The 20,381-nt window shown below is 34.1% G+C and overlaps 3 protein-coding genes and 1 pseudogene across 4 annotated transcripts; all 4 read right to left on the bottom strand.

Annotated features, from left to right (window-relative positions):
* Positions 1-2,229: 2,229 nt before the first annotated feature.
* On the bottom strand, positions 2,230-5,505 carry LOC120154787 (E3 ubiquitin-protein ligase RFI2-like). Of its 2 annotated transcripts, XM_039166439.1 has the most exons (7): positions 5,037-5,505; positions 4,542-4,711; positions 4,081-4,136; positions 3,529-3,554; positions 3,062-3,440; positions 2,565-2,818; positions 2,230-2,466 (listed from the first exon to the last, which is right to left on the bottom strand). In XM_039166439.1, exons 1-7 carry the CDS (start codon positions 5,239-5,241, stop codon positions 2,408-2,410), a joined length of 1,149 nt encoding a protein of 382 aa, XP_039022370.1. In that variant the 5' UTR covers positions 5,242-5,505; the 3' UTR covers positions 2,230-2,407. The 2 variants fall into 2 exon arrangements, with proteins under 2 accessions (XP_039022370.1, XP_039022369.1); XM_039166438.1 differs by having other exon boundaries at positions 2,230-2,818; positions 5,037-5,500.
* A 2,537-nt stretch (positions 5,506-8,042) lies between these two features.
* Positions 8,043-9,426, bottom strand: LOC120154803 (annotated as a pseudogene).
* A 134-nt stretch (positions 9,427-9,560) lies between these two features.
* On the bottom strand, positions 9,561-11,261 carry LOC120154751 (REF/SRPP-like protein At3g05500). The gene is made up of 3 exons (XM_039166408.1): positions 11,101-11,261; positions 10,796-11,023; positions 9,561-10,133 (listed from the first exon to the last, which is right to left on the bottom strand). The coding sequence occupies exons 1-3, from the start codon at positions 11,137-11,139 to the stop codon at positions 9,669-9,671; spliced, it is 732 nt and encodes a 243-aa protein (XP_039022339.1). The 5' UTR covers positions 11,140-11,261; the 3' UTR covers positions 9,561-9,668.
* A 3,234-nt stretch (positions 11,262-14,495) lies between these two features.
* Positions 14,496-14,922, bottom strand: LOC120154752 (rapid alkalinization factor-like). The gene has a single exon (XM_039166409.1). The coding sequence runs from the start codon at positions 14,872-14,874 to the stop codon at positions 14,518-14,520; it is 357 nt and encodes a 118-aa protein (XP_039022340.1). The 5' UTR covers positions 14,875-14,922; the 3' UTR covers positions 14,496-14,517.
* Positions 14,923-20,381: the final 5,459 nt, after the last annotated feature.

Raw genomic sequence — 20,381 nt, forward strand, 5'->3', positions numbered from 1 at the left:
GAATGGGGATCATCATATGAAGATGGAGCGCGGAAAGAAGTTAAGTCACAAGAAATAACATCAATCATATCTGTCACCGTGTCGAATCTAGCGAGTAAATCACGTCGGGAGTCCACGTGCATCACCTCCAATGACAATTGTCGAGCAACAATCTCAGAAACTTGAGTCACCAAAGCAGAGAAGTGAGACTCAACGATAGCGAATCGTAAGTCCATTGTCTCCATGAACATATGAAAGTAAGGAGGAATCACACCCGCATCCTCACCACTGACTCGAGCAGGATCGTCAGGAATGCGATTCACGAGATCGTCGATATTATGCATCACATCATCGTCCTGAGGCCGAGCTGCTTTAGAGGAAGAACCAACTGCTTGCTTCCCTTTTCTTTGCCAAGTTATGCCAATCTTTTCCCATACCGTATGATCTTAATGATGAGTTCGGTATAAAAAATGAAATTGATGAATACCTTATTGTCTTCATTATTCCCATTCCTCCATGCAACAACCACTTAATGTTTTGTTGGATAACAAACACAGATCCGGCTATGGAGGATCCGACGTTGGAATCGGCCAAGTGTTGAAAATATCGTGTCTGATGCGATGGAACATTTAACTTATGAGTTGCGATTTGCATTAAAAACCTAGAAATTATGTATTTGGAAATGATGTTTTGGCCCTCACTATTTGTTGGAAAAATTACCATAAATTGGAAACTTTGAGCAATATAATTGGCCCTCATTATTTTATTGAATTCTTTTATTATTATAAGTTATAATCTTGTTATTCGATTATTCGTTGTATTTTAAATTCGTCTTTTTCGTTAAAAAATTAACGGTCGTCCGAGCTAGATGTTAATATGTTAACTGAGATAAAATAGTCGTTTGAAATTATGAGAACATACTTTATCATATTTTAGTCACTAAATTAATGTCCAACTCAAACTGTCGTTAATTTTTTAACAGAAAAAAACAAGTTTGAAACATAATGTTAAGTCGAGTGATTATTTGGTAACTTTTTATGATCAAATGACTCAGCAAAAAAACTCTCTATATTAATTTTTTCTTCTTTCTTGACCTCCTATTTTTTAGATTTAGATAAAAAAATACTTTTAACACTAATGAATCATAGAAAGTCCGAAAATCTGGATTTGAGAAAAAATCAAAAAGTTTTTACATAAAATTACCAAATAAAAATAACATTATAGAAACTTTAATGATCAAATTAAAAGAAACCATAATTAAATGACCAAAACAGAAACAAGCTAGAAGTTACGTAAGTAAAGATTTAATTTACACTTCTTCAATTTTATGCACACTTGATGAATTAGATAATACTGCAAGATCAAGAATGAATGTCGTAACTTTTATAAATATAGAATATGGGGTAACTTTTAAAATCTTTTAAAATTAAATACTTGAGGGTTAAGTTTATTTTAATTTATTAAAATTATGACCAAATTGATAGAATATATAAGTAACAGTGACCAAATATGTAATTATACAAAATATTTTAACTGACACATCATCTTCTCCGTTAAATATTAACGACAAGTGACTTAATTGAATGCATTTAAATAGTTGAGTGACCTAATTAACAAAATTTCAAAAATATTGGTCAAAATAAAAAAAGAGCAACAGTTAAACGATCACTGGTATAATTACCCTTTATTTTAAATAATTTATCTTTAAATATTTAACTAATTTATAATTATACGTTGAATCATTTAGAATTTATTTTTTTTATAAATTAAATTAATGATGTTCGTCGCTGTAAAATTTTCTAAAATTTAATTATAAAAATTTATAATGATATATTATCATTTAATTTATTTTACTTAATTTACTTATACTATAAAAGTTATACATTGTCAATAGATCAAATGGTAATTCTTTAGTTTAACTATATTAATCCCTAACCAACTATAGTAAGATAAAACACTAGATTCATTAAACAAAGTTAATGATTCAAACATTGACGATTACGAATGGAGCAAAATAGATTTAAAATATCAACCTTGCTTCCGCAATACTCGATCCGAATTAATCGATCAATAAATCAGATATCAGTATTCTCTACCAAAAAATATATACTAGTCCTTACGTTATTTTAAAAGTAAAAATAATAAGAAAATATTTTATATGCTCAAAACGAACCCATGTCCAGCACACCGCCTGCGGTCACCATATATATCGTTTTTGGGTCACTTTCACAGTTTTTTTCTTCACTTTGAGCAGACTCGAGCGAAACATATATCGTCTCTTAAGCATATATAAGTTTTTTGGATTCATTCATGGTGGAGAGAGAGTTTGTTTCACCCAAAAACTTATAAAAGGAAGAGATACTATGACTGGTTATGAGATGAAGTCCTCTCAGGACCATGCCACCGGCGGAAGCTGCTGGATCTTATGCTAGGATCGGATGCGACGGCGAACTGATGGAATGAACCCCAACCTGAATCTCGGTCGACCTGGTTTATTGAAAATGAAGGCAAATGATCTCTTTCCGAAGCATGGAACTGAGTCGAATGAGGGTTTTCGGTATCTAGAAAGTTAGGGGCCGGAGTACCCGGTGGAACGAAATAGAACCCACCCATCTGATCAGATGTTGAGGCCACTGGCCCAACTTGGGCATTAACTCTGTGATTGCTTGACCTTCGGGAGCCAGAAATAATGGGTGTCCGCATTGGTGGAGAGGTGTTTGGATATTGTGGTTGATAGTATGCCTGGAGGGCTTGAACTCGATTGCGTGCCCGGGCGTTGCTACCAGGGTAAGGAGGGATCAATGAAGAAGCCACCGAACTTCCTGCTCTAGCACCGGAACTGTGGAAACACAGCAAAGGAGAAATTATAAAACCGATTCTAAACCATGTCTGTATACTCAAAAAATGTGACTTTCTAGCTACAAGTAATCGGATTTTAAAGCTAAAATTCCGAAGCAGTTGACCATTTATCGAGAGGGGAGGGGATGTTCAGTATGTCTCAATAAAACCAGTTCATTGGAGTTTCCTAGACTATGGTAAATATTTCAGTAATAACTCAATCCAATCAGAAATGGTAAAATACCTGTGGCCAACAACAAATGGACTCGTAAAAGATCCCAATCTTGGCATATCGGAACTACTCCTGGCTGACCTATGACTGACAGGAGGATTTGAAGGTTGATCGGAACTACTGATTCTACCGTTAAATGTTGAAAATGGCGGGGAATGATCCTCCCAATTATGGTAATGGAGATCCACTGCAGGAAAAGCATAAGATGTAGGTACCTCACCAGGCACTGATGGAGTCCAGGGGTTGTTGAAACTAGAACTATCTGAAACACTTCTGGAATTTGACGATGACGGATGAACGGTTGGCCCAAAGTAAGGTAAACATGGACATGGATGAGCAGTGGGTGCCGAATGTTCGGGAAAGATGGCATTCTGTCCCAGTAACTCATGATCTGCATTCCAACATAACCCATATCAGCATATCAGATTAAACAATCTCCACCACAGAAACATTACTTGCAAAACAAGAAAAGATCTTACATGTGGTTGAAGATAACTCCCCTTCCCTGTAAAAAAAGGAACAATTGAACATCAACAAGGAAAAAGAACTAAGCAAAAGGAAATGAAAGGATAACAATTACCTAAGGAGAGTCAATAATAATATACCACGACAACCTTTTTCAACATAGAACAATAAGAATGCCGTAACGTCCTATTCAGCAAAAAATTAACTATAGTTTTACCGAGATACAATGCTCCATAAATCTAAGGAAATACTTCCACCCCAAAATGAGTCTGGTGACTAACACCTCTAATAAATGAAACTCACGATACTCATTTGTTGCATCTCATACAGAACTGGTCTGAAAGTTCTAAACCTATTTCTAATTAAGAAGATATTAACTTTCTACCAAACACTCTCTCACTCTCTCTTGCCATTATTTATCTCAATGATCCATCCGAGAAAGCATGCAAAAATATGCACAAATATTTTATGTCAATGGAGAGACGGCTGAAAAGCACAATTCAGCATAGAAAATCGAAGCAGAAAACTACTCAGGCTTAGCCTCTAATAAGTGAGGTCATACTTACTCGAATGAAGGAAGTCTTGCTAAGCTTCCAAATGGACACCAGTGAACACCAAATGACTTCAAAAACAATAAAAAAAACCAAAATAAGTTGGGGGTAGAATTTAGTTCGACTCATATGTCAGAAAATGCGTGCATATATAGAGCCAGATAAAGCAAAAGCAAGGAAATGTGATTGTATAAGTTTGCAAAGCGGTACATAGCAGTGAAATTTAAACTATAATCTGTTAAATTTGAAAATTTGACAGGTTTACTGAAAGAAATTCGGTTCGTTAACTAAGAGCCTTAAAAATCCAAATTCTCTCTCTAAATAAATCAATGAAATATCATTTGAAGTGACAGGGCTGGGAGGGTAAGGATGAAAATGTTAGGCATATCTAGATGCAAAAAATTATGGCCATCAAAGGTCAAAACCATTTTGGTTTGCAAAAATGTTGAAAATGCATAGAAATATTGCTCCATTACCATTTCAGAGAGACTTAGATCATAAAGGTCCTCATCATGTGTCCAATCATCGACATTAAACTCTGGATATGTACGGCCACCATTGGCATAAAGCCATTGACCTGTCTCGATTTTTCTACAATTAGGGCATTGCATCGAACCCTTTATATTGAATGCCGAACCGATACAATCTGAAGACAACCATTACAAAATATGTGCTGGTGAATTCAAACGTTTAATATAGATTCTAAAAATCATTTCCTAAAGCTATATACCAACCAAACCAACAAATATAATATACAACAACCAAGTCTCGAATCATCGACATTCAACTAGCATCCATCTCCAGAATCGCAGCTAAACAAAATCATTTAGTACAGCTAATAAAACAGGCAAATCTAAAAGCACATAGAAAAATTTTCCCTTGTACTATGATTCCCTGTTACTAATATAATCTACAAAAATCTACAAATTCTTTGAGTAAACCAGTTCCAAATCTAATCAATTTTTACTTACCCAAATGAAACCGGTGACCGCATTGAAGCTTAGCCCACGACCGATCTCCACTATCGGTAACCGTTTCGAGGCAAATCGAGCATGAAACAGAACCGAAAGACTTTCCTCCATTGCCGCAATCAACACCACCGCAGCCAGCACCACCACCGCCCTCATTACCGTCATCCACCACAACATCATCCTCATAATTACTCCCTAATCCCATAATTTATATCAGTATAAACTTTAAAAAAAACTTCAAATTAACCCACCCAAAAATACCAAAACCTAAACTTTTTCCTAAATTAAAACCACCCTCCTCCTCCTCCTCTAATTTTCCCTACAGGTCCGCCGATTTCAATCGGATTAAATTATTTAAAAACAAAAAACAAAAATTACTCGTCTTCTTAAATTATTTGATATCGACCAAAAGAAAGACAGATAAATTAGACTTAAAAAGGAAGTTATGATTTTTGAACGAAATGAGAAATGAAATGAAGTTTTCTTCTTTTCGCTTTTTTCTTTCTTTTCAATACCACACCAGCATTTTCTTTGTATTTTATCATTTAAAATGACGAAGTAATGTGTCCGAATGATAACCATCCTACGGCTCAGATTCTTTTCTAACTTTTTTTACGGTTTTGATTGCTTTACGTTGACTAAAAATATAGGATAAACTACGCATTTAGTATCTAAACTATTAGTTTTGATACATAAATTTTCATTTTTTTAAAATCATACTTAACATTTATTTTTTTAATTTTAATATTTTTTTATTAAAAACTTAACAAACGGACTGACGTGGTATAACTCTGGTGGACAAACAACCAATCCGATCAGTTGATCACGAGAGAATGACGAGTTGACAAATATAATTCAACTTTAGACCCATCGGATGTGGACCATGAAGATTGGAGGATAAAGAAATTGAAGAGTTCATTGTCGATTTAGGGAGGTTGAGACGTTTCCCCGTGAAACGACCTGAATAACGGTCAGGGGTCAAAAAGGTACGAGATGAAAATTTTGGCCGCATCAATTGATAGAAACGACAGTCGATGATTGTAGACGCGATGACCGATGAACCCATCCGTTAAGTTTTTAACAGTGATGATGATGTATTTAAAATGAAACAAAAATTAAATATTAGACATAATTTTAAAAAAATATGAAAGTTTAAATATTAAAATAGATCAAAATTGATAGCTTAAGTACTAAACTCGTAATTTACCAAAAATATATAACAACTTTCTCTTTGTCTTTGTTTATTTATTCTTTTTATATTATTTCACGTCTTAATCTTATCTATAAATTAGTTTTGTTGACTCAAATTTAAATTTGAAATTCAAAAAAAAAAAAAACGTTTTCCTTTTAAATAGTGCACATGATTTCATGTTAAAATGTAAAAAGAAATTCTTTATTTAACAAGAGAAACATATATTTTTTTTAAAAAATTATATAAAAAGTCGTTAATTTTATTAAAAACATAAAATATACATAATTATAATGAAGATTTATAAGTATAACCGTAAACGTAAAATAAATTACAATTAGGACATTTTTCTATAAAAAATACACAAAAACTAGTTACATAAATCACACAAAAATCATTAAAGGAAAAGGTTAAAAAACCTAACCAATGCTCGAACAAAATAAAGAAACGAACAAATTTTACTGCATTGACAAACAAACCACAAAAGGAGATGAAATTACTGAAGGTCGCCGACAAATCGTAAATCAGAGTCAAGCGATGTGGGAAAATTATCCACGAACGCAAAACGCGTATCCAAATCAATTCGAGAGTCCAAAGCAGGAAAGATAGTCGTGATAACAAATAAGCGCCATCTTGATCAGTCGTGGTGATGTCAAATCAACCCTGAGAAAAAAGATTTAAAAAAGGGCAAAAAAATCTTAAACTATCAAAAAACAGAGAAAACCATATTATAAAGACTGTGATAAATGTACTATATAAATAGAGAACATGTCACAAAGATATAATTATTCTTATTAAAAGTGAAAAAAAGATAACTGACAGACGGCATCCAACATCAAAATTGATGTTGTCGGTGATTAAATAAAATTAAAAAAAAATTAAATTGATCAATAAAATTAATACAAATTATAAAGAACGAAAAAAAATAAGAGAGACGAAGAATGAAAAACAATCACTAGTAATGAGATTTAAAGTAGAATAAATCATTAATTAAATACATGCATTATATTCACATACGATGATATTTTTTTTTGAATTAATCACTGAAATTTGATTTATAGACCGATTAATAAAGATCAAGTACTGCAAAGGCGAGGACAACCCTCCTAACCTAATTTGCTTCATTCGCAAACATCAAGATTCGAACCCTTGATCTTGTTTAAGGGACTTAATGTCTCATCCCACTAGACCAACTAGTTAGTTTTATATTCAATAGAAATGGTTAGTTTTATTAAATTAAAAATACTCATAATCACGGCCCTGTCTTTGACGTGCTGAAAACTCCCTCCGATGCCGACAACTAATCTCAATTTTGATGCAAAATTCTTGAAAGAATAAAGGGAACCGTGGTCAGGGGTGGTCTTGGAAGGAGATGCGTGGACGGTGATTGAGAAGTTATCGTCAACAGACCCAGATCTGTCAGAGATCAATGCCTTGATCCGGGAGGTGTGTCGGAGAGCACGATTCGGGGAAGAGACTAAAATCCATCCATGACTTTGATGCCAGCATTCTTGTCCCACTCTTCAGGAGGGGCAACTTCTGCCATCACCAAAGGGTTTGCACCCAAACGGACGTCTCGTATACGTACGAAAGATCAAGTATGGAGAATTTTACTTGTAAGTGTGCTTACCTCGTCAATGACCCCGAACTCTTTAGCTCTGTTGGCATCCATATAAAATGGTCTTTTCATCACATTGGCTACTGTCTCCGCAGACTAATGAAATATAGTCATACAATGTCAATGGAGTACCTTTGGTTTACACAATTTTGCATATAACAGCTAAAAAGTCATTCATTACACTCACATTTCCAGTGTGTCCCTGTTTGTTATTGCCTGCAAAACAAAGATGCAGTCTGAGGGATTCGTAATACAGATTGGATTTATAAGTTGGAAACTCGAAAAATAAGGCTACTAAAGCTTCAAAGAGGAGCTGAGGACCAAACCTATTTGGTACGTATAAGAACATCACTTGCAGACATCAAGCCAGATGATGGGGCACAATGTTGTTGGATCATAGCTGAAACAGAATACGAGTAAGCACCAAGGACAGAGTCAATAAAAAGTTTATAATCGCAGACGAGCACCGAAACATACCTTTGGCATGAGGCATCATGAAACGATGACCCTTAGTTCCAGCAGGGCAGGCCTGACCTATAGCTGCCCCCACAGCAACTGTATATACCTTTATGAACACGGGTTACCAAGACCCGAGAAAAGTTAACTAGTAGATCATCTCATCCTCGATTTTCTTTCAAATAGGAAAAAGCTCAAGAGACATGCAGAGAAAGACTAAATATTATTATTGAACTATAGAGAACAGGGCAATTCGATATCGTTGAAGAACCGAATTTTACCCCATTGTGTAACTGCATAAGTGCGTCATAAATGGCGAAACCCTCGGTCTCACTTCCAACATGTAGCATAACCGCTTCTAAATTATATGAATATCAACCCTGAAGAGAACAAAACGCATGCACATACAAGAAGGGAACATAATACAAGTGTGAATAACAAGCTGAAGAAGCTCCACCAAGGAAGAAGATGGAACTGTCAAAAGATTAGAGGCTATTCGGGTTTATCTCATAGTTTCGTTTTTACACGAGATCGTGCATTGAATCTACAGAAAAAACTACCCAAATCCAACTTTCAACCCAACTTGGCTTACTTCTTGCTTTAAAAGATATACCATACAATTATAACAACTCCAAAAGATATGTGATACAAACGCATAACATCTCTCTATGCAAAGCACATCGTTTCACCGACATCACGAGTTGTTCCGGTAAAATTTATGTAAAGATACATCGGTTGTTTGGGGGTCCATCCATTGAAGATACATTAGTTCCGCGACTACAAGGTCGGGCACCGCAGGCACAAGCTGACAGATAAAAGGACAGTTAAATTGGTTGAACAAGTTACAAATCACAATGCAATACTGCACACAATGATCATCTCAAAACTCTAACATAATCCAAATACGGCGGCGTATTGGGATTCACCGCACGGTTAAGAATCGTCTCCGGGGAAGAGGCGGCAACGGAAGCGAACTTCGAAAGAAACGGATCCTTGGGGTTTATTGGAGGAATTTGGATTTCAGCGGCGTTTCTGGCGGAGAAAGCGCGGCAGCAGCAACTGAGCCTCACGGTCTTTGGTCCACGAACAGATTGAGAAGAAACTGGAGGCCGGATTGTGTAAGCCATCCCAAAAATTTATTTTTTTTATTTTATTCGATTAAAATATAATTATAAAATAAAACTTAAATAACTCAAAAAAATTATTAATTAATAGATTAATTTTATTTTTTTTAATTTATCTAGGATAAGTACAAAGCATAAAATAAAAATCCATAGATAGTTTAATCCAGATCACAAAAGCCACCAGCTAAAAGCATAAAACAAATCCAGATTATATATATAACCCCATAAACAGATTCAAATCAAAATCAACTGGCGGATGCCACCGGCTCCAATGGCTCCGTTTCAGGCTTCTGCTCACCGAAGACCTTGGCAATCTTCTCGGTAGGAACCAGGGGCAAATACGAGACCACTTTATACCCTTTCTCCGCTCCGATAACCACCGTCTGGTTATACTTATCGGTGCAATAAGCGGCCGTCGGGACGACTACCGAGGCGACTCGAGGGAAGAGGGGGAGTTTATTGAGCGTACGCCAAGTCGAGACGGCACATTGTTCAGCCTTGGGTTCATACTTAGCATAAAGCTCCTTCGCTGTGGGTTCATACTTGGTGTACACGGATTTTGCGTATTCCGAGGCGGTGTTCACCACTCCGTCACGGTGGACATCGGAAGCCACCGCCGGAGCCTTTTGGGCGGCGGAGACGGCTTTGGTTGACATCTGCCTGATGACTGGTGGGACTCGACTATCTAGCTTGGTGACAGATTCATCAACCTGTAATAACAACAAATAATCAATCTTTGGAACTATTTTTTCTTGCGCTTTCCATCAAAGATGGTCCCAGAGGCTGGTAGACTGATCGATATCTATAAAATGTTTCAAATTCTGTATAATTTATATATTTTTACAATTTTTTATAAATAATTTAGGGTAAACTTCACATAACTAAACAATAATTCTAGTTTATTTTAGTATTTAAATTATTTTTTTTAAATCATACTTGATTTCGTTAAAAATTAACTTATTTAATACTTAAAATATTAATTTTGACATATTTTAATATCTAAATTTTTAATTTTTTTCAAACGTCAACATTAAATTTTGAATATATACTAAAATAAAGCAAAAACTAAAATTTTTAACCGTATATATTAAAATAAATAAAAACTAAATTTTATATATGATTTTAAAAAATTAAAAATTTAAGTATTAAAACATATCAAAATGAATAATTTAAGTACTCAAAATATAATTTACCCAATAATTTATTTGCATCCCTAAATTAGGGATTTTATAAATTGGCAATAAAATCCAGATTTAAATTTAAATTATTACAAATCATAATACTTCGCGATTCAGATCATTTCAAGTTTAATACTCGAATTTGAATCCTTTCGAGTTTTTGCATAAATGGATTGAAACAGAGAGATTAGTACCTTGGCATCAACGAATTTAAGAAGCTCAACAGGGACGTCACGATACTTATCGTAAACCGGCCGGACCACGTTCTTAACGGTCCCCTCGACCGTCTCGACGCCAGGCTTCAACGGTCCCGATCTTTCCTTAGCGTAAAGGTAAAGGCTGGTGAAGGACAAGGCAGCGTGGATGGCGGCGACTTGCACGAATTCCAAGTATTTCAGCCTCTGTTGTTCTTCCTCTTTAGCCTTTCAAATCGAAATCAAAAACAAAAATCAATTTTCAAGATCCAAAAAAGGAGGAGAAATCCTATAATGAAAAATACCATTTCCTGCTGGATATCGGAATTGTCTCCTTGAGCCATTAAAACGCAAAGAAACTTCAGCTTTTTCTTCCTTACAGAGAAGAAGAATTTGGGGGCAGAGATTCAATTGATTTGTAGGTTTTTTCGGCGTTGAATTTGTGAGAGAAAAGGAGTGGAAAACGGGGTGGTTTTATAGGGCAGGTGAAGTTGGGCGGTGGGTATGAAAAAGCGGTGAAGTAAACGCGTCGGTTTCGTTGGGGGAGGTGCGGTTGCGGCCGGGGCGTTTTGAATTTGGAGGGTCCTTAAGGGCCAAGTAAGTACGTTATTAAAAATGACGTCAGATTAACTAACCCTAGACCATAGATTTGGGTGTCACGGATTGAGCATGAACTTCTAGAACCTACGGTTGTTTCGAATGAAATTTAGAAAGCATCGTTAAAATGTTTCGTGGGGAGTTGTCCTTTATGTGCTATATTAAAAATATAATAATGTTCAATATATATATATATATATATATATATATATACTGAAATAATATATTATATGATATTTTAATTTTGTATTCGACTTAAATTTTTTTTTCATATTGACGTAATAATTTATATGTGAATAATGATACGATAAAAGAAAAAAATTATTTGTGTGGATCGCTCGATGGTTTATTCACCTTTTTTCTTTCAAATTCATGATTTATTTATTTATTTTCAAGTAAAAATTAAATATTGAGATATTACTACGTTTTTTAAATAGAAAAAGTAAGAAAATTACTAATATTAAAATGTTATTAAAAGTTTCAAATATATATATATATGGGACAGTATACACTTGCACAATGTAAAACAAAAGAATTTTACACAGATTTATAACCATTGGATCTAAATAAATAGATGGTTTAGATTTAATGAATCTTTATGACTCATAAATTTATTTAACTTACAGTAAAATAACATTTTTCTCTTTAAGCTTAAAGTTTCGGATTTAGGGTTTATAATTTAAGCTTTAGGTTTTAGGGTTTTGAGTTTAGTGTTTATAATTTGAGGTTTAGGGTTTAATTTTTTTTAGAAAAATGTAGAAACATCCAAAGTTAAAGGAAAATGTAAAAATTTTCACTAATTCATTGATATGAGGTATTCTTTAAGTTCGGATAAGATAAATATAATCATAATCAAGCCTTTGTGATTGACGATATATATTTTGATTTTTATTATGTGAGTTGGTATGCGTATTTGTGGTAACTATGTTCATTGACTCTATTAGAGCACTTTGAATGATAATTTATGTTGATTGTGTACGTTTCGATAGGTTTTTCCATAATATGTTTAATACTCCAAAATTTTGAAAAGTGATCAAAATGAAAATTTTACGCTCGAAGTAAAAAATTGGAAAAAGTACAAGGACCAAAGTAGTAATTTTTCCAAAATTTTATCAAATAGTTCATTTTTAAGAATGCAGTTTTTATGGAATTCATATTTCGATCCGATTATCCAAATATTTTACTAAATTTTATCGCTTAATAGCTTTTTACACAAATTTCATATCAAAATTTGAATTTCATACAAACTCCATACTTAAAAATGAAATATCCATTTATGAAAAAAAAACTATTCATTTATAGAATAATTTTTTTGATAAAATTACCACTTTGGTTCTTGAAGCTTTCCAAAGTTTCTACTTTGGCAACAAAACTTTTAATTTTTTTTTTGTTTTGATTACTTGTCAAAATTTTGGGGTATTACAATGTGTTAAAATCGAATATGCTACGTTTTGTAGTAATTGTTAAAAAATAATCATATTGCTTTCTGACATGAAATGTTTTATACATTAAAAATATTAAAATTTAAAGAGTTACAATTAAGTCACTTTTGTTTAATTGATTGTAGCAATTATATATATCGTGTATCACTGTATCATCGATCGTCGTATATAATAGTTGATAAACTCTAGATTTGACCATAAGATTCAACTTAATATCTTATTTTCAATTCATCATGTTAGATTCTCAATAATATCGCTTAAAAGTCATGACGTCACCTTTAAACTTTCGAAGTTCTTGAACCTTGATCTATGTCGTCTAACATCGGATGGACTTCGTTTCAAGATATGTTATTTTTCTCACCAACGATAACTTTTCCACTGGTCGAACCGTCGAATGGAACCTATGATCTTTGAGATCCCATAACCTAAAATGAGTTTCATTTTCTGATTTTTATTTATTAATAGACTCATTTGAGGTTTATGACTTTTTGAAATTGGATGAGTAATTTGTAATCTTATTAATAATTGAGTGATTTGTGATGCAATTTACCCAATTAAAAAATTATTAAAAATTGTTTTCTAAGGACACATTCTAACATCTATTTCATTTTAAACAGTCCAATGATATGTTTATGACAAAAAAAATTGATTGGCTCGTTTATAAGTTCTAAAATTGAATGATTTATACTTTTAATAATAACTGAGTGAGTTGTGATGTAATTTATTCTAAAATTAATAATAAACGACATAATCGAATAAAATGTATAGATAAAATATTATTAATAATCGAGTGATTTGTTATATAATTTATCCTAAATTTTTTCTGCCCAAAATTTTCAAAGTGCTGCTCTGTTAGAACTGATACAAGGGTGTGTAAGACTGGTGAATTTTGGGCTATAAGGGGAGTATAGGGCAATTTTGGTCCAATACTGTATGCAAGTTAATTATTTAGCTTAATACGGTATCAGATTTTTTATTTTGGGAATTACGATTTTTGTTACAGTGACTTGGAATAAATTGCGTCGAGATAATAAGTTCTAAAAATATCTTTTTATTGAAACTTGTAACTCCGACACGATAAAAATTAATAAAAATATCATATTTCTCTAAATAAATAAATAAATTGTCTGTGTAGCTCAGTTGGTAGAGTGCAAGGCTCTTAACCTTGTGGTCGTGGAATCGAGCCCCACCGTGGGCAATTCATTATTCTAACTGCTGGAGGTCTTCCACGGAAGCTGCTCTTAACCAGGCGTTGGAGGCAGCCTACTATCTACCTCCCCCATACCTCCATTACATATGGGAATATGGCAAAATATACCTCTAAAACTCTCATGGTACAATAATGTGTTTTCCTTTCTCTAACCATACATTGAATTAAAGTAGAAAATATGTATATTTTAGGATTAAATTGAAATTTGAACCAAAATAAAATAGAAGCTAAGAGATGTTGTGAGCAAGAGAAAACAGGTAACAATAATCTTTTACGGAGATATGGCAAAATTAAAATAAAATTATGATAATAATATTTTCGTCAATAACAAGAAAGACCCATTACTAGATGCACTGCCCACCAATGAACTCTTTCATTTTCTTCATGTATATCAATCAAACGCTCAATCATCCAAAATGATGTTAAATAGGTGGGGGGGGGGGGGGGAATCAAAATTAGAAGAAGAATAGAGCTCAGCTCCTGCACCTTGTAATACGGCTGCAGCCACGGTTGTAAGGGTTGGCCTGAGCTCCGGGCTGGCAGTTGTAGTAGGAAGCACCGCGCCGGGAGCAAGGCACGGTGTTTCTCTGCAGCGCGCCGTAGCTGATGTACCTTGTGGTAGCTAATATGCGCCGGCCGCTCTCGGAGTCCAGCTCGAACTCTTCCCCGGCTAAGCACTCGGCTACGGAGCCCTTGCATGGCGATCCGGTGGGTATCCACTCCAGGATCTGGTGTTGCTGGTGGTCCCCACTCGCATCGACGGTTATTGCCGCCGCCGCCGCTATGAGCGTCGCGCAGATCAAAACAAGCTTGCAATTGAGTGCTTCCATTTGCAAAATTGAAGATCTCTCTCTGTTTTGCTGCTGTGAGCACCGGCAGCTATGACTGTTTCCTTTGCTTTCTTCTCTGCTGCGTCTGTTTGGTGGCTTTATATTTGATTTTTAAAAAAAATCCAGTTGAAAATTGAACGGGAAGAGCACAAAGAGGCTAGCTTGGCACTTATAACTGACATGGCTACGCCCACCGGTATAAATGACAGTGAAACATGCTGTTTATTAACTTTATTATTATTGTCAAGTATGGCTTTAATATTTTTATTAGCCAAGCAACCTTAGATAAGAGATTATTTGTTATTTCTTCGTATTTTAGGTTCGAATTCCGCACATATAAGGGATATAAATACTTATTGTCAAATGATTGAGTCTTAAAAATCTTTAAACATATACTATTTTTTTGTTATCCAGTTCCAAGGCTTCGCATTGACTAATCTAAATCAATCTGGGTCGTACACCTGATTTTAGTGGGTGAGTCTCCCAACATGGATTTTATACATACACAATAACTTGAACCTGAGACTTTACTTAAGTAATATTAAATTGTTTATCATTTGAACCTACCCCGTAGTATATACTAATTTCTTTTTTGTATATGCATTACATTTTTTTTTAAATGAACAAATAGAACACAAAATAAAAAAGAGAAATCTTTTAACGAAAACACCATACCCAGCTGGATATCAGAGTTGTCTCCTTGAGCTATGAAAATAATAAGCAAGTTTAGGTTTTAAACCATAATTAAAACAAAATCAAAATAAAATATTAAATATGATTTTGAAAATAATAATAATTATCTAACATCCTAGATTTGATTGGGTCTATAGTGTCACATTGAGCTATCGAGGCACTGCTTAAAAGATTTGTTCATACTATTTTGAAAATATACACAGTGATATCATAATTAAAATCATACATATCATATATAAAAACATTTTATAAAACATTTTACAAAAACCGGAGAAGATAAAAATAATACAAACTCTTTCTTTAAAAATCTGGATACATAAGTAAGGTCCCCTGAATATGCATGCCCTCTAAAACTACCATACAGTACTCTAAAGAGGATGTTGGAAGTCTAGCCATGATGGTGCTCCACGAGCTACTCAGCTACTAACCTGTCCACTGAAACATATGAAGGCTGAGCTTACAAAACCCAGTAGTATAATCACTAATCTAGAGTAGCATAAGAATTCATAAATGCAAGAATACCAAAGATTGAGTCCTAAGCAGTAGATACATACACGACCTGAATGCAGACAATGACTCTGCTATACTAGTATCTGGTATCACACAACATCATATACTAGCCTCACTGACTCTGCTATGTTAGTATCTGGTATCACACAGCGTCAGATACTAACCGTAATGGGTTACTATGATAGTACCTGATATCAAACAACATCAGATACTAGCCTACTGAGAGGGGGTACTGATATCACACAATGTCGGCAGGGCCCTCTAACTACTGGATGACCTCCTGGTATTACACAACGTCAGGAAGATCATCGAGAAGTGTTGAATTATGTTTTATAATGTTTTGATATAACAAATTAAGGCAAAATGTTTTTGGACTTGATTGAATTTGTTTAAAATTTTCAAAAATAATTCAAAGTCCATTAAACTAGAATTTGAGCACAAAATTATTTTTCTAGATACGTAGTACCGATACTGTTCATGTGGTACTGATACCAAAGGTAAGCGAAGTATCGATACTCTCTATGTAGTATCGAAACTACCAGTTGTTTTCCAAATTGCTCAAATTCTAGAATGCAAAATAGGTACCGATACTCAAAGGGTATTGATACTACTTTACACACTAGTCTCGATACCATAAAACATAATATCGATACTGGTCAAGCCCAACGGTCTTTAACGGCTAGTTTATTTAAATATTACAAAGGTAGTACCAATACTCATTAAAAGAGTAACGATACTCCCTGTCCTGTGCAGTTTTATTTTACAGAAAATTAATCCCCAACGGTTAGAAACGACCACAAACTCATTCCAACTTATAAAAACAAGTTTAAGACACTTGAAGAAGGTTACCAACATCTATCCAAGCATTCATACACAAGAGAAAAGTTTTTCAATCTTTATTTTATTTCTCTTGTAAATATTTGTGTTTTGAGCTTAATTGTATATCCTTAGATTTTGCTTTTGTGAGCTTAAACCTTTGTAAACACCTTCATTTTGAAAGGTTTTTCTTGTTTACATCTTATTCATTTTGTAAAGAGGATTGGTTCTAGCTTAACCTTTGAAAAGCTAGGGAATTATAAAGGTTATCTCTTTATCCTGAAAAAATAAAGAACAAATTAGTGAATTTGTTAGAAAATCCTTAGTGGGGAGTTAAGGTAGTGGATGTAGACTTGGTTGAGAAGTTGGACCACTGTAAATCCTTTTGCAAATTGTCTCTTCTCTATTCTCCTTACTCCCTAATCTTAAAAAGCCAATTCACCCCCTTTTGGCAATTCATTCGGTTGTTCATTTGAGCTTCATCATAGAATCCCAACAAAAAGGAATCACAGTATCACACAGCATCGGAAATTCTCATTGATCTAAAGAATTGGCTTGGTATCACACAACATCAAGCCAAGATTTTCTAATAGCAAAGATACTGAACTGATGCAACTCTATATGCATACCTAAGGCTCAAATGTCATACAACATTAAATATGCTAACTCGCTCTTTGCGAGTGTTCGGGCCTTGCACCCTAGCTAGCTCCTAAAGTGCCTCGTGCACTGACACTGCCCTACTAGTACAATTAAGGTAACCTAGGTGAATTAGAGTACAACTGTACTAACTAGGGTAAGATTGCTCTCTCTTTATATTATATCGCTCGTTTTCTATATAGTGTGTTATGTTGGGGTTTGATATTCTACTACTAATGTTAGTTATTGTGAGGTTATAAACTAGTTGTTCTATACTTAGGGGTATACTAATCATTCTCTAGTTTTAGTGGAGTCTCTGTTTGTTTCAGGGTTTTATGACGATTTTTAGGTTCGCTGTTCTCTGTATTTAACACGGGATAATCCAATACTTAACTCAAGCAACTTTTAGTAGTATCCCTCTAGTCTCCCTTATCGAACTTCCTTTCAAGACCCCTTGAACTGAAAAGTATGGCTTACCTTTCTTGGGTTCACTGATGTTCTCCAAAATTACATTTTTCGTTACTATTGACTCTGACTTAATCCTTGTACCACTTATCGATATATCCTTTGCAACAATCCACATCCTCAACAATTCGTATATATCCTCTTCTATAGGTGTTCCGGCGTAACACACTTAATATGGTTACACAAGTTCTAACCCACTTCTATGAGGGATTATGGGTATCCTTAGTCATTCATGTCCCTTCCGGACTAATTCTTATTGTTACGACTCATCCTTAGCTCTTACAGACCTTAAACGATTCAAAGTTGACCATCCAAAATAAGTAGTATCGATACTTTAGGGTCAAGTATCGATACTCCTATGAGTATCGGTACCAAAAATGCATTATGTCTTCGAAATTAAGGTCCAGTTTCGATACTCCTCTAAGCATTTTCAATACTTCCAATTGAAAGTCCTAGATTTTGGTTCTGATTCATATAGTATCGATACTATTGATCCAGTATCGATACTCAACCTCAAAAATAGGTATTTTAAGCTCGAAAAACTCTCCAAATTCACCCTAAAGGACTTTGTTTGAGTTCTAAACTTATTCTAAAACTTTGGTAATTTGTTTAGGGTCTTAAGGAAGCTTAGAAACATATTTTAAACTTCTAAAACATGATTTGATCTTTATATCAAACTTAGATCCTAAAATGGTTAAGAATCCAAATCTTATTATGAAAGCTTGATAGTACAAAGGATTAAAGATACACCACCTTACAGTAAGATCCCTAATTGAAGCTCCTTGCTTAGCCCAAAATCCTTTTCTTGATTCTTAGGGTGAAAACCTCCTCTTTTCTTAACTAGGATCAACCCAACACTTTGATTCTGTTGTGATTTTCAGAAGCTCGAATCGACAATCAGAACGGTTTACAAAGAGGGGTTGGAACAATTTTTGTGTTTAGGGAGTAAGGAGATTGAAAGATAGAGAATTACACAACGGTTTATAGTGGTTCGACTTCTCAACCGAGTCTACATCCACTACCTTAGCTCCTCACCAAGAATTTTCCAACAAATTCACTAATTTGTTCTTTCTTTTTAAGTACAAAGAGATAACATTTACAACTCCCTAGTTTTTCACGGGATAAACTAAAACATTTCCCTAACTTTTACACTGGCTAAGCTAAAACCATTCCCCTTTGCAAAAGGATGGATAAAAGAAGTAAACAAATACATCTCTCAAAGGTAGGTGTTTACAAGAATTAAGCTCACAAGAACAAAATATTTACAAGAAAAAGATGAAATAAGAATAAAAAGATCTTCTCTTGTGTTTGATTTCTTGAATAGTTGTTCTCTTACTTCTTCAAGTGTCCTCAGCTTGTATTTATAGCTTGAAATGAGTTTGAAGTCGTATATAACCGTTGGGGATGTTTTGGAGCCGTTTTGAGATTATTTTTCTACAAAAATAGGCTGCCTAAAACAGAGTATATCAGTACACTATCAAGGTGTATCGATACCCCTTCATTAAATTCAAATTTTATGACCGCTGGGCTGCGTGAACAATGGGTGTGTCGACACACTGTAACAGTGCATCGGTACACTATTTACGTTCGATGTTTTTTAGCATCGATATTATTCATTATTGTTCATTACTATTCATAAAACATTTTTGTGCTCAAATCCAAATTAAATGAACTTTTAATTATTTTTGAAACCTTTTTAAAACTTTGAATAAATTCAATTAAAGTCCAAAATCATTTTGTCTTTAAATTTGTTATATTGAAACATAATTCAACAGATTCTTTAAAAACGATGTTGCAAGAGAATTAAAAACAAAAATGAACCAAGAAAAAGTTTTAAACTCTTACCTTGAAGCTATGGACACTTGAAGGATAGGAAGGAAGAATGATTCATGAGGAAAAGTAGAGAAAATGTGGGAAAGGAACCAAAGCTGAAATCTTTAAAACCCCTCAAAAATATCTCAAACTTCTACTAATGGGTTAATTGCTCTTTTAGTCCCTCAACTTTTTTACTTTATATTTTAAACCCCTTTTTAGTGGTTAATTGGGCCCTAAACCAAACCCAATTTAACCCAACAACTTAAATTAGAAAATCTACAAGTCCACTTACCTCCCTGATAAACCCAAAACTATTAATCCAAAATTTGAGATGTTATAAATTGTGCGACTAAAATAAGAATTAAATAATAAGTAGATGATTAGATTCGTGGTTTACCCTATTTTGTTTTAGAAAGAGGTAGAGAAAAATTTGTGGTGGTTTAAAAGTTGGACGTAAAGGGCATGCAGGCATTAAAATTGCAGGGCCTGACCGACACAGATCACCACCAAGAAAGTGTTCACGCCTCCCCAAAACTAAATAAACTGCAAGCCATGCCTCCTGCTTGTTATCC

Source organism: Hibiscus syriacus, unplaced genomic scaffold, assembly GCF_006381635.1.
Source record: "Hibiscus syriacus cultivar Baekdansim isolate YM2019G1 unplaced genomic scaffold, ASM638163v2 tig00111151_pilon, whole genome shotgun sequence".
Lineage (NCBI taxonomy): Eukaryota > Viridiplantae > Streptophyta > Magnoliopsida > Malvales > Malvaceae > Hibiscus > Hibiscus syriacus.

Coding starts and splice junctions, on each gene's coding strand:
- LOC120154752 (XM_039166409.1), bottom strand. CDS start 14,874: ATGGAAGCACTCAATTGCAAGCTTGTTTTGATCTGCGCGACGCTCATA.
- LOC120154787 (XM_039166438.1), bottom strand. CDS start 5,241: ATGGGATTAGGGAGTAATTATGAGGATGATGTTGTGGTGGATGACGGT. Junction 4,137..4,541: donor ATCTAAGTCTCTCTGAAATG/GTAATGGAGCAA, acceptor TTGTTTTTGAAG/TCATTTGGTGTTCACTGGTG. Junction 3,441..3,528: donor GGAGTTATCTTCAACCACAT/GTAAGATCTTTT, acceptor GTTGGAATGCAG/ATCATGAGTTACTGGGACAG.
- LOC120154751 (XM_039166408.1), bottom strand. CDS start 11,139: ATGGCTCAAGGAGACAATTCCGATATCCAGCAGGAAATG. Junction 11,024..11,100: donor CCGATATCCAGCAGGAAATG/GTATTTTTCATT, acceptor TCGATTTGAAAG/GCTAAAGAGGAAGAACAACA. Junction 10,134..10,795: donor TTAAATTCGTTGATGCCAAG/GTACTAATCTCT, acceptor TTGTTATTACAG/GTTGATGAATCTGTCACCAA.